Below are 14,761 nucleotides of genomic sequence, written 5' to 3' on the forward strand. Positions count from 1 at the left end.
GTGTCTGTAAATTGGAAGGAATTGCTGCAGAAGCTGGCATTAAGTCATTTCAGAAAGATTGTTTGGTTATTATAAAGGTAAAAAATTTATTCCTATTTAACGCATGCAAAGAAAAGCTTTATCTGAAGTTACTTTAAGTGAAAAATATGTAGTGAAATAAGCTAAGGAAAACTCTTTTTGGACTCACTGACTTGGGCGGGGGAGGGGGTTGAGAAGGAAAGAAAAGTGATTATCTTACTAATAGCCTTTTTTTGTGAAAAAGTTTTCTTGGAAATTTATTAGTAATATGGTTATTATTCTATGAATTAGATTAGAAATAACAATAGTAGTGCAGAATGAATCCTCAACCCAGTTGATGGCCAGAAAAATTTCTGAAATTTACCATTTGTTTTATAAGCTATTTTCTAAATTATAATTATGACAAGACTAATATAATCTGAGAAGACAAAATATGCAATTAAAACTGAAATGCTTTAAAAAGTTTTAAAAATAAAAAATAAGGTTTAAAAATCACTTTTAAAAGTGATCATTGATTTAAAAACTGCATCAAGTCACCAAAGCTAAGAAACAAAAAATTATTCTGGAAAGCCCAATGATTAAAAAGTAAAATGGCTTAAAGAGTCTAATACCTATGCATGTATCTAGTTAACAGAAGCATTTCATAAACAATGAATCTTAAAATTGTACAAACAAGTTCAAATAGAGTATTAGCATACCATTCCTGCTAAAACTATGAGCTTACTTCTTTTCCTATTAATTTCACAAAATCTACCCTACCACAGCATAACACAATGGCTTTTGTATCTGTAGACTTAGCACAATCCGAACTATATGTATGCCCTGACTATAACTACATGTATGTATGTATGTATGTATGTATGTATTCAAGTAATTCCAAATACACAAATCATGAGAAATAAGTCGAAAGTAAAAGAATTTCAGACAGATGTAGAAGGGGAGGTGAAACAAATTCATTTATGTTTACTGTCCTTTAATATTCATTTGGTTATACTTCTGAAGCATGAAGTGTTAACGGTTTTATGTAAAGAGTTATTATTCCTTACATGCAAGAAAACATAAACATGTTAAATTTTTATCATAAACTAGTATTTGTTGATTAGCAACACTAGAATTTAAGATAAGCTCAAAACAACTTCGAATAGATTGTAGGCCTTAAAAATAATTAAATTGATTGGAATGGTCATGACTAGAAAAAAAGTGCTTTACAGTACTGATAACTGAGTCCCTAGGGTTTTCAAATAAAGAACATTTTCCTACCCTTGAGGTTTGATCTCTCAAATTAAAGTCTTCCCCCTGGGGTGTGTTCCCTTAATCATCTATATTAAAATTAACCTAGAATGTGATCACATCTCTATTCCTTTATTGAAAATTAACAAAGCTTCTTAGGATCATCTCAAAGGCCAAAAATTTTTAATATAGAATACTTTTGGTGGAGAAAAAACCCAAATGTATTCTTTTGTTCTTACACTTTTCCTTTAAATAAACCAAAGGAAAATATCATCCTCAGCCTCCTGAAGAGCAAAATCATCTTCAATTTTTAAACTGGTTGTCTGTTGTTCAGACTGCTCAGTTCTCTATGTCGCCCATTTTGGGGATGTTTTCAAAATGCCATCTCTTTCATTTTAAATGTTCTCTCATCATTTCCTGCCCTATTTTGGCGCCATGCTTCTCCCACCCTCAAAACTCCCTATCATCATTAGAGAATTGGCTGTCAAATTGGGTCGTTTATTTTTTTAAATCAAAATAACCCAAATATTAAGTTTTCTTATTTACTCTAGCTTTTAAATTTCCTAGATGGCTTTTTCAGTTTTAAGCTGACAATTTTGTTATATAGTTGTCTAACTAAACAATTTGTCTTTTAAATAATAAAGCCATCTTTATTTTGATAGTATTCTACAGCACAGAGTACAGAAATAAAAAGCACATTGGATTTATTTGTCTTAAACTTCAAAAGAACCTATCTTACTAGGTGTTACAGATATCTCTATATTATGGATAATTTAATAAGAAAAATCCAAAAATATACAGATTATTAAGTAGACTATAAGTGCCAATACAATATACCTTTGAGTAAAAAACAAAAGTACTAGTGCCTGGTAGTGTAGTGCTCCATCATCCTCCAGAAAACTTGGAGAAATGATTTTATGTCCAACTTAATACATTCTTAACTATGAAGAAGTGCCCTCACCCCCCCCCCCCAATCTCTACTCAGAGACTCAAAACTATTCAGTGTAAAGGTTACAGGCTAAGAAGGTAGATGACCCTGGAACACATGGACATGCACATGCTTATTGCCTTTTATATAGGTATAGAGACATGTGCACACACATCAATGACATGTTTTCTAGATGCATGCGTGCACTTCCATAGTTAACATATAGCCAGACACGACAGTACCATAAGCCCAGGAGTACCTTTCTGGTCCCCAGGTTCAGCCCCAAGCTCCCACTCAGCCCAGAAGTTTTGATTCTCTTTGGAAGACCACACTCTCCATTCTCCAGTGGTCAATGTCCTTATTACCTTATAAAGCCTTAAGTTCAAAACAAAACAAATAAATGGAAAGTAGAAGTGATACTATCCGTTTCAAATATAGTTCTATAGTAGTTACACTTAAATCAGATTAAGATTAAACAAGATCTAAGTTTGAAAGATGGAAGGTATTCTGAGATGTCAACACCTGTCTATGTGGACTCAATAGGACAAGAAAGCTTGAGTAAAAATTCCCACATAAAATACCAAGGCTACAAACAAGTCTCTTAGCCCAGACTACAACTGTCACAATAATATATCCCTATTCTAGAACTAATTTTGAGAAACACTGAATATCTCCAAAGACACTGTGCTCAGAACTTTTGATTTGCATAGGTATAGAAAAAAAAATCAAATTTTAAATATAGGCAAATATACCTAAGACTAGCTCCTATCATCCTAAGGTAAATGCTAAATATCTATAGTTACCTCAAATAGCTGATGATTTTTTTAAAATGCTTTTCCTATGGTGTTAAAATTTCAACATGTGTTCACACTGAATTAGGTGGCTTAGGCTTTGGGGCAATCTTAGGCCACTAGGGCTAAATCAGATGGTTAAAGCAATGATATGTTCATGGAAATACTGTATTGGTAACTTAAGAGCCCCCTTTATAATTCATTTTAATTAGAAGCATTGAATCAGAGGGCCCAGTTTTGAATGGATCACACATAATGACAGAATTTATCAAGAAGGCTTCATTTTGCCAGTTTGTATTATTCTGCAACAGTCCATACCAAGTCCCAAGACTTTACAAAGACTGACACAGAGGGGGCTGGGGCTCCGCTGAGACAGCATGAAGGGTAACCTGAACGAGTACTGGGTGTCGGGAGAGGTAAGTGTGGTGGGGCTGCTTTTTCCTCCCTCGGAAATAGAAGCTCGCAAGAATTTTTAAAAATCTAAGTACCATTAAAACTTAAATAGAATTGCCAAGACCAGAGCAGCAAGCCTGTGAGTTTTCTCTTAGCTAGGAAATTCTTTTGTCTGAAAATTCTCTAAAGTCACATTAAGCTAACATTTTAGCAGCAGCAGCTTGTTCAGCCAAAGCAGGTCATCTCTGGCAAAGGAAAGGTGAAATGGAGAGCAAGAAATCAAAGCCATGTTTTTGGTAAAGGCAATATATTGCTGGTGTCACTACAACTCAAAATTCTGTTTTCTTTTTGAAATTTATGTTTTTGTTCCATCGTGTGACAATGTCAAGGAAACCTTGAATTTCTCATAAAACATCAATGAGAGGGACTAGTTTTGTCAGCTAGCCTCTTATTTGTTTTAATATTTAAATTATAACAATACAATAACTAGAAAAAGGTCAGTGCTTCAATGGCTTTCAACCACTTCAATTCCAATTTCTTTTTTCAAAAAATAACGATGCAATTAAATCTACACTTCCGCATCAGTAGTGCAATACAGTGTTCCTTTCCTGAATAAAGGAGCTGAGGTTTATCCACAAGAGAAGCTTTAAATAAGGTAGATTGTTGCCATCTTTCTATCAATTCTGCAAGTCTGATAAAAGATAAATTGGAAAAGCTTAAACTGACTTATACAATCTATTCAGCTAAAGCTTCACCTAAGCAGCATTAATCATTGGAACTGAACATCAGAGGTGCACTCAATATAAAACACTTTTCAAAACTACTGCAAAGAACAAATGACAAAAATGGCTAAGAACAACGGAACATCTGTTGGGTGTCCCAGATGCAAAGAATGATGGGCCCTGTGGTTACTCGCACTGTCTCAATAGGTGATGGACAGCTTGGCGCCTTAGTCCACTTCCATCTCTCCAGAAGGTTTAGCATGCGGGGAGCTTTCCTTGGTCGCGTCAGGCTTACTTTCAGTCCCACTCTGTCCATTCATTGGTCCATTGTGTTCACCATTCGATTTCGCTTGGTCTTCAGTCATCTCCACTTTGGGTTTGGCCTTGTGAATGATGGGGTTACAAAAATTATCCAGCTCCTAATGGGTCATTAAAATTAAGAGAGATGATAATATTTAATATTGACTATATTGTTAAGATGACTATACTATGGTTGGGTGCTCTTCTGCATGCGCTTGTCTGCTTTTTTTTCCCTCTCTTGTTATGAAGTGAAATAACAAGGTTATTTAGTTGCATTTTCATTGTGATTCCTCCCAATCATTTCTTTAAGGGTTTAATAATATAATTTATTAAGCTCTCAGGCATGGAATAATTTTTTGTTTTAATTCTTTTTATTCTAAGCACCAAATAAAGTGGGAGCTTCCAGAAACACAGAAAATACAAAAACAGTTGGATTGAGGCTCTCTATATTATGTACAACTTCACCTTTAAATATAGAATAATCTCAATACGTTACTTTCCTCCTAGTAAAATCCCGTCTTTCGGTTATGTGGTTAAAAAACAAAACAAAACACTTTCTGGGTGGCTAGGTGGCACAGTGGATAGAGCACCTGCCCTGGAGTCAGGAGTATCTGAGTTCAAATGCAGTCTCAGACACTTACTAATTACCTAGCTGTGTGGCCTTGAGCAAGCCACTTAACCCCATTGCCTTACAAAAACTAAACAAAAAAACCCCACTTCAGCATCTTCTCTTTGTGACCTGATCCCTACTGCATACCTTTACCACTTCCCCCCACGATTTAAAGGGAAAAAAAAACCCCAACACCCTTGTGAATATATTATTCTATATACTTGGAACAAAATTTATTAATTAGTATTAATTAGTAGACAAACTAGTACAGTGATTGATGGAGCCCAAAGACCTGCAAAGCTACCTAGGATGCTCAAACAAGTGATTTTCCACTCAACTATAAAACTGAGTTAAGTTAGCGTCCCAAGTCACTTTCTTTCTTTTTTTTTTTTTTGCAAGGCAATGGGGTTAAGTGGCTTGCCCAAGGCCACACAGCTTCGTAATTATTAAATGTCTGAGACTGGATTTGAACCCAGGTACTCCTGACTCCAGGGCCGGTGCTCTATCCACTGCACCACCTAGCTGCCCCCCCAAGTCACTTTCGGATTTCATGGTTCCTCCACCTTCAGTCACGCTGTGCCCTGTTCGTCTAGCTCCTGTTCTCTGATGCTTGCTTCTGTCTCTTCTCTCCTCAATCTCCAAATGTCTTATATGTTCCTCAGTCACATACTGCTTATTTGACCCCTAAAATTAAGCAAACTTTGTGAAAATTCCCTCTTTGACATTTCTCCTGGGCAGTCTTTTTCCAGGTTGTCATTAAAACTTTACAAGTTGGGGGCAGCTAGGTGGCGCTTTGGATAGAGCACCGGCCCTGGAGTCAGGAGTACCTGAGTTCAAATCGGGCCTCAGACACTTATGGCCTAGCTGTGTGACCTTGGGCAAGTCACTTAACCCCATTGCCTTGCCAAAAAAAATAGGAAAAAAGAGTTCTGTTAAATTTCTTATATGATACCAATACTGTGCTGATACCTAAATTAGGAAAAGCCAGAACAGACAAAAACTTTACAAGTCAAGGAAGACGAGGAATTATCTTCTTCTACACATACATGCCCTCTTATTTAGAGAACCCATCTGGCAAATTAACATTTTTACTTCTTGGATCTGAAATGTGTTTTGTGCTTGATTAAAAATGAGGAAATTCCAATGGGAGAGGAAATAAAGGAGTTTTTCCCCCAAGAGATCAATATGAACAAATTTTGAGTTTTAAAAAAGACACCTAAAATCAGGGACCAAATTAAAAATTGTAGCACACAGTCCTCTGAAAATAGTACCAAAGAAAGCTTTAGTGGGTTCTTAAAACTACATGGAGGAAAACAGGTCTAGCTAAGAAATCCAAGGTCTACCCTTTGGGTAGATGAGGGAGGGAAGGAAGGCATGGCTTCCTAGTTTATCTTTGAGCTGGACAGAGCACCAACAAAGTGTTGAGCAGGGGACTTGCAGCACAGAATAGTAGTATCTATGCCACTGGAGGGGCCACGGACCCTCTGCCCTAAGATCCTCCAAGGGGCGCTCTTCCTCACACCCACCCATAGACAGCTGTGTGGACTTTCTTTCATGGACAAAGAGCAAATACCCACTGGATGAGCATGTCAAACCACTGCCTATGCAGTCAATTCCTCAGGGAGTTGGGTCATTGATCAAGGGCCTTAGTCTGAGGATCTTACCTTGGATTTTGAGATTATTTCTGCTACTTTCACAATAGGATCTTGAGTGAGGCTTAATTTGTTTTGTGCATTCATCTTACTATTCAACCAATTCATGGCTTCGTTGATAAATTTCTCCACTTTTTCCATGTCAGTCGCATCTAAGTGATCATATTTTTCATCCTAATTTAAAAAAAAGTTTTATTTAAAACACAAGGCAATTCTCAAAAACATATTATGTATTCTGATCATCCTAATGGGCTTTTTGAGAAGACACAAAAATGACAATCCAAGTGAGGGCCACATATTTTAAAAAACTAAACAATAAATTAATTCCTGTATACTGTTTACAAAAATAAAAATAAATGAGCATAGGCTAGCAGTGACAACATCTGTGGCAACTGGAAAATTGTAAACAAGTTTTAACAGGAAGGTTTGGGGTTAATAGTAAAAGCTGCTTGAGGTGGTCAGGAAACAATCCTCATTTCTAAAAGGTTGAAAAATGGCATTATCTCTGAGGGAAACTGCATACAGGAAGAAGGTATGAAGATAGAAGTGAGCAAGCAACATGGAAGAACAGGTTTCCCTTGAATGGAGTTGAGTGCAGGTGGATTAGTTAGGAGAAGATCACAAAGACTGGGGAGAAGCCATGAGAAAGAAAACTGCTGCCAACCTATGAGGGTGACCCCAATGGGGCCCATCCTAGGGAGGTGCCTCTCTAAAGACAGAACAGGGCAGATTGGACAAAAGCTGCTGGAAAAGTATCAGTAAGACTGTGGTGGGCAAGAAGGTTAAAGAGAATTTTTAAAAAGCATTCTGAACAACTGAAAACATGAGAATGACTTCTATTGGAAAAGTACACTGGACAAGCAAACTGGCAATTGCAATTCTGGATCTTCTTTCTTCTGACTTTGTCTTCACTACTACCTGGCTTCACATTATTTACAGTACAGCTGGCTCCCATGTTCATTGGATAAAGAATCTGGGGAAAGGTACTTATTTGTTTCTTCCTATTTTTAAAAATTTTATTTACTGAAGGCAATGAAGTTAAGAGTGACTTGCCAGGGCAACAAAAATGTGCATGCCCTTTGATCCAACCAATATCACTACTGGGTCTATCCCAGGAAGAGATGATAAAAAGGGTAAAAACATCACTTGTACAAAAATACTCATAGCAGCCCTGTTTGTGGTGGCAAAGAATTAGAAATTAAGTGAATGTCCTTCAACTGGAGAATGGCTTCATAAACTGGTATATGTATGTCATGGAACACTATTGTTCTTTTTTTTTTTTTTTTAGATTTTTCAAGGCAGTGGGGTTAAGTGGCTTGCCCAAGGCCACACGGCTAGGTAATTATTAAGTGTCTGAGGTCAGATTTGAACCCAGGTACTCCTGACTCCAAGGCCGATGCTCTATCCACTGCACCACCTAGCCGCCCCTGAACACTATTGTTCTATTAGAAACCAGGAGGGATGGGAATTCAGGGAAGCCTGGAGGGATTTGCATGAACTGATGCTGAGTGAGATGAGCAGAACCAGAAAAACACTGTACACCCTAACAGCAACATGGGAGTGATGTTCAACCTTGATGGACTTGCTCATTCCATCAGTGCAGGGACAGTTTGGGGCTGTCTGCAATGGAGAATCCCATCTGTACCCAGAGAAAGAACTGTGGAGTTTGAACAAAGACCAAGGACTATTACCTTTAATTTAGGGGAAAAAAACCTGCTACCTTATTGTCTGATCTTGTTATCTCTTATACTTTATGTTTCTTCCTTAAGGATACGATTTCTCTCTCATCACATTCAACTTAGAACAATGTATACCATGGAAACAATGTAAAGACTGGCAAATTGCCTTCTGTGGGGGGTGGGGTAGGGAAGTAAGATTAGGAGAAAAATTGTAAAACTCAAAATAAATAAAAAAAGAAAATAAAGGATAAAAAAAATTAAAATGCAGACTTAACAAATAAAACAGGATATTCCCTCTGCCCTCTCCCTTTTTCTTCACAATACCTTATTCTTATATGCTTCTACTACTTTCATAAGTAGCTGGATCTTCTTTCCCAAGTCATTTAAAGCTTTTGGTCTCTCTTCATGTTCTATGTACCTAATTTGAATAGGCTGGCCAAATTTCTGTCAGCAGAGAAGAAAGCAAAAAATTAACATTTTAAACTAAACATAACAAAAGATGAAGCACAATGATGTGGGCTTGATAATATAAGGGGTGTGCATGTTAACTTCAAAGATGACAACAAAGCCTTTTAAATATATGGCAATTATTTCTTCTAGATTTCTAAGCTCCCTTGCCATTCCTTAGGGCCTAGAAGAATCCAAGGATTCCTTAAGACACTTATGAAAAAAATCATCCCACTAAACAAATTAACTGCCCAGAATCTGCATTAAGAAACGTGTGCTTTTGAACAGAAGGTTAGGAACAAAATATATTGAGCATACAAACTGTTTTTAAAACAAAAAAACCCCAAATTCCAACCATTCCAGGGCACTCGAAGCAAAAGTGGCTCTTGCTGCTTATTGCGTAAGAAAAGATTTCAATTAAAACTACTACAGCTCTATCTTTGGCTAAGAAATAAGCAAATACCATAACATTGAAGAAGCCAAAACAAGTTTTAGTTCTGTAGCCTAGAAATATTATTCAAAGCCTTGTTTGGGGGAAAGAATGCAAAACTGGGAATCCAAAGAAAGAGGCAATAAGATGGCTAAATTACTTTAGATGATTTGTTTTGTCAGAAGCAGAACACTGAAATCTTTCCAATGTGCTCTACAGAGCTTTTAACAACAAAGATCCCACAAGACCCCAAAAGGAACCAGGAAAATAGTACTGATTTACAAAAAGATTCTGAGTGAAGTTACTTGAAATATCAAGATTCTATACTTTATTTAAATTATTAATCCTACCCAGAACTTTTCAGAGATGTGTGCTTTCCCTGTTTCCAGCCTTTCCCTTCTATAATGCACATGAATCTGCCAAAAGGATCTGCCTCCGGTACTAAGTCTAACCCCTGTCCTTCTCCAGCTGAAAATTATTCTGGGATGCCCCTCATTGCCTCCAGATTAAATCACAGACCCCTCGGTCATTGGATGCCCTCCACAAGTTTCACAATTAGTCCCTCTTTGTCGCTGTATAATGTAGTGGATGAGAACCTGGACTTTGTTTCAGAGATAAGACACTGTTCTTCATTTTAACCAGGGAGAACTACTTGGTTAGGACTCCTATCAATGCAAGGCTAGCCTTGGGGCGGGAGGTAACTCGCACAGGATCACTCAGGATGGATCAGAGATGGGGGACTTGAAGCCAGACTTTCTCTGACTCCCAGGCCAGTGGTCAAGTCATGTGCTCATCTCTCTCCTCTCTCTTGAACATCATTTGTGGCCTGAAAGTAGCATTACCTTTAATTCATGAAGTTTATCCACATAAATATGTTTTGGTTGATCTTCTCCATCTTCATAAAGCCAATTTTCAGTATCTTCCAACATTGAAGACAGTTTATTTGAATCCTAGGTCCAAATTTAAGGAAAAACACTGAAAAAATTTCCATGGAAATTCCTCCGCAATTTTTACTACCACCCATAAATCATATATAAGTAGTTTATAATTGTCATTTTCCAAGGTTTTTAAAATGATGCTTTAGTATCACTCCACTGGTCTTTTTGTGTGTGTGTGTGTGTGTGGGGGGAGTTCAAGGCAATTGCGGGCGTATCTCCTCTGTTAAGAAAATGGGTTCATCGCTATGGGAGTCAGCAGCAATGGGGCAATTGTGATTTTTGTCATACTTATAGATAGGTTCTAGCTGCAGCAAGGTTTGGGGAGAAGAAGGAATCCATGTACCTTCTCAAATGCAATTTAGTATACTTAACCTTAAAGGAAAGCCTAGCTATTTCTGATCTCCCAAACTCTTAATTCTATCTCCCCCCTGGACTCCAAGGATTCTGTCTTTGGGTTTCTCCTTCTAATCATGTGAACTCTATAGAGCTGTACCAAACTAGTTGGCTAGCTAGCCTCACTGAGTCTGAAGGTCCTTATCCTAGTATAAAATTTACTGTTCTCTCCTGGAAAGGCCCACAACTCAAACTCAAGAGCCTGGAGCTTGCAACCCAGACCACAGAAGTAGCCTACCTACCTCCCCCCTCCCCCCAATCCCCCAATAATTTGTATTTGGAATCTTAATTTAAATATGAAGGTAATCAAAGTTTTTTGGCCAAGTGATTGGTTTACATATTATCTATTTTTAGAAACTTAAACTTTAAAATAGTCAAAAAAAGAGAAAAACTTAAAAAAGCTGCACTCTTACTTCCACAGTGACGAATTTTTCATAGACATTGCATAGCTTGTCTCTGAAGTCATAAACATACTCTTCAACAGCATTCTTGGCATCATTTCTTTCTTTCTCTAATTTGTCTTGCATGATCATCTTTCCCTAGTTAAAAAAAAATTCAGTTTGTTACGAACAAAAGCTCTATTGCAGTACTCATTTAACAAAATATAAATATTCTTTAAAAACAAAATTGAAAACTTGCCTGGACTACTAATCTCCTTTCACTCCCTAAAAACAAAGAAAAGACCCAGGCAGACAAGATTTTGTGAACACATTTTTTTTAATAAAAATAATCATTCAGTCAACAAGAACTAAAATATGAAAACTGAAGTATAAATTATTTGTCAAAATCTTATTACAAAAGAAAGGTGAAAAATGATTAAAAAAAAGCCAAAAACTTCATATTTTAACTAATCTGTTCTTGCTAATGAAAGTGCATATAAATTCTATGCTCTAGGGAAAAGTCCCATCCTAGTTAATTCTTTTGGAAAGCTACTAAGTGCGCTCATGTGTGCGCTCTCTCTCTCTCTCTCTCTCTCTCTCTCTCTCTCTCTCCTTTGTGTTTAAGTGACAATAATAGATTTTAGATTGTAAGCTCCTTGAGGACAGGGACTATCTTTCTTTTAAAAAAGAGAAAAAGAGAGACAGAAAGACAGACAGCCAGCCAGAGGGGCAGAGTAACATAGAGTGAAAAAAATCAATACTTCAATCTGCCCCCCAGAATTTTCACTCTGAAGGTGGATAACATTGTTCATCCTAAGTCCTCTGGAATTCTTGTAGATCATTACATAACTTCTCAAGTTTTTCATAGCTGATCATCCTTGCTGTTGTGGTATACAATATGCTCTACTGGTTCTGCTTACTTCTGATTTTGTATCAGAGTTCACAGAAATCTTCCCAGGCATTTCTCAAAGTATTTTGTTCATCATTTCGTGTAGCCCAATAGTCATTCCATAACAATCACATACCACAATTTATTCAGCTCAGATTCCCCTTAATTTCCACAATCTTTGCCTCTACAAAGAGAGTTACTGTCCCTCTGTTTGTCCTAAAGGTCCTTTTCAAGATTCAGCCATGGGCTGGATCAAAAGCACAGTGAGAATGTCCTTTGGGCAGAGTTCAGAATGGCTGAGCCAGTTTATAGCTCTACCAACAATGCATCAGCATCCCTACTTTTACAAAGGGATTGGCTTTCTTTTTATTGACTACTGCAGTACTTAGCAGTGCTGGCATATAAACAGGCACTTAACAAATACTGGATTAACATTTGCAAATAGGACAAAATATATACCCAATTAAAAACAAATCTTGAGGGGGCAGCTAGGTGGTGCAGTGGATAGAGCACCAGCCTGGAGTTAAGAGGACCTGAGTTCAAATCCAAAGTCAGATACTTAAATAATTACCTAGCTGTGTTACCGTAGACAAGTCACTTATCCCCACTGCCTTAAATAAAAAAACAAACAAACCTGAAAAACAAATCCCTTAAAGCATATTTACAAAGATAGTCCAGGCAAAACTAATTCCCACATTAGCCATATCAGAAGCTTCTTAGGTCACTGCATTTTCAGCTCAATGCTTCTGATATATCAAACAAATATAGTTAGCTAGCTTGAACAGTCTATAGGAGACCTGAGTTCAAGTGCTCCCTCTGATGCAGACTGGGTAGAGGATCCCAGGCAAATTTCAGAACCTCTTAGTGACTTCATGACTCTTTCCCAAGGTGCAAAACTATATTTGGGGAGGGAATTTCATAGAATCATACATGGACTTGAATTGCAAGGGGTCTCTGAAAGTCATGAAGCCCTGATAGTTCCCTTTCCCACTGACATCCCAGGTCCTCTTCTCTATCCCTCAACATTATACAGGTCACACATGCCCACTCTAAGAGGTAGTGAGGATCCCATTTCAGGCTCTTTCCCCACTGTACAGTAGTGTTTCTAGGAGACAACACATTCAGAAGTCAAATCTGAGGCACCCCACAGTCTGATTTCCCTACTTGTGTGGCCAGTGACTCCCCTGGCTCTCTACCCAAAGGGGGAAGGGAGGGAAAGGCTATGGGCAAGCATGACCCTGGAGGACCAAGGCCTTCTGAGGTGACAACCCAACCCTGCTCCAATATCGATCTGGGTTCTTCCAAGCCCCACTTCCTCCCCAAGTCCCAGAGACTGATGGTTACTTCACTTGCCCTCTGTCAACTGTTATCAAAGGATCATTTCCTTTCCTAGCTCAATATCTTACATCGGGGGTTATGTTTTTCCCATTAAATCATAAGCTTCTTGGGGTGGCTAGGTGGCGTAGTGGATAAAGCACCGGCCCTGGAGTCAGGAGTACCTGGGTTCAAATCTGGTCTCAAACACTTAATAATTACCTAGCTGTGTGGCCTTGGGCAAGCCACTTAACCCCATTTGCCTTGCAAAAACCTAAAAAATAAAAAAATAAAAAAATCATAAGCTCCTTGAAGGCAAGGACAGTCTTGTTTTGCATTTGTATCCCCAGGCCTGGCACATGGTATAAGTTTAGTAAATATTTGATAACTCAAGGACCTTGAAAATAACTAAAATAAATATTTACTGTATAGAGTCCATAATATTAGCTAAATTTTTCTAAGAAATGGAAATTAAGGTATTCTGTTCAAAATTTAACAGTTACTCTTATGTTGAACATTTTTATATATATCCTGAGTTGAGGTTCCATTGAGAACCCCAACAACTCCCCTCCCCTACCCCATGGGGCCCACCTCATTTTCTATGTAGCTGTTGATGAGATCCTGGCCCAGCTGTCGGTATAGGCTGCTCTGGATGGGCAGGTCAATGCTCTTGACTTTTCCTTTCTTCACGTTCTGATTGGCTCGTTCCTGCCTGTCTGAAGGCACTGGCTGGGGGGGGGGGGGGGAGGGGGGGGAACAATGGCATAGGAGAAGACATGATTGAGTCATTCACATTTAAACAGAGGAATAACCCCAAAGGAGAGCACACTCCACTGAAGAGTAGACAGACTTTACACCACATCACTTCCAGGACTCTCAATACTACCACAGCCTCTCTTTTAAGGCACTGATTTCTCTTTATATCCAGGTCAAATGGAAACACACCAGCAAACAACATTCTTCCCTCTCTCCCTCCTTCAGTTGACTTTATTAACTCCCAAGTTACAGAGCAGGTCTCAAAAATCAGTCTGGTAAAAAAAAAAGTTCCTTATGGGGAGCTCCCCATGTCAAAGAAATCATAAGCTTGCAGCAATCCCCTGTCTCTCCCCCAAATTCCCAACACTTGACACTATTGTATAAACTACGTAGATTACATGCTATTCAAATAATAAAAACAAAAATACACGTAAGAAATATTTTGGTTAAGTATACCCAAATTTTACATTGCAACAGGGACTTCCATTTTATGCTGCAGAATTTTACTTTTAACTGTCTCTAAAACCAAAGACGGTATATAATTACAAAATGATTTGACTTCCTTTTCTTTAATCATAGCTGAAAGAGCATTACTCTAGAAAATTTTAATTAAATTGTCTCATTTAAAAAAAATTCTTATTAAAATAAGTGGTTATGATTTGCAAAAACCTCAATTGTCTCAACTTAGTTGGAAAAAACCCAAGTAGCATAACAAGTAAGTAAATTAATGGTTTGAAGTTTCAATGTTCACTGTACCATATATAGATAGTAAAAAAGGAAAGACAAACCTTTGCCTTGGCACCCGTGTGATCAATTTCTTCTTCTGGGGTATGCTCAGCATGGCCTCTCTGATGGCCCTCTTCTTGGTCAACCTGCATTTTGTCCTAGGAA

The 14,761-nt window shown here is 37.8% G+C and overlaps 1 protein-coding gene across 1 annotated transcript in view; it reads right to left on the reverse strand.

Moving 5' to 3' along the window:
* Positions 1–957: 957 nt before the first annotated feature.
* Positions 958–14,761, reverse strand: part of LOC141517401 (heat shock 70 kDa protein 4L-like) — a 60,522-nt gene continuing 46,718 nt past the window's right edge. The window contains 7 exon segments of the mRNA XM_074228373.1: positions 958–4,501; positions 6,657–6,818; positions 8,648–8,767; positions 10,043–10,150; positions 10,945–11,070; positions 13,706–13,843; positions 14,659–14,754. Coding sequence (XP_074084474.1) covers positions 4,310–4,501; positions 6,657–6,818; positions 8,648–8,767; positions 10,043–10,150; positions 10,945–11,070; positions 13,706–13,843; positions 14,659–14,754 — 942 coding nt within the window. The 3' untranslated portion in view covers positions 958–4,309.

The sequence above is a fragment of the Macrotis lagotis genome, chromosome 3 (genome assembly GCF_037893015.1).
Source record: "Macrotis lagotis isolate mMagLag1 chromosome 3, bilby.v1.9.chrom.fasta, whole genome shotgun sequence".
Classification (NCBI taxonomy): Eukaryota; Metazoa; Chordata; class Mammalia; order Peramelemorphia; family Peramelidae; genus Macrotis; species Macrotis lagotis.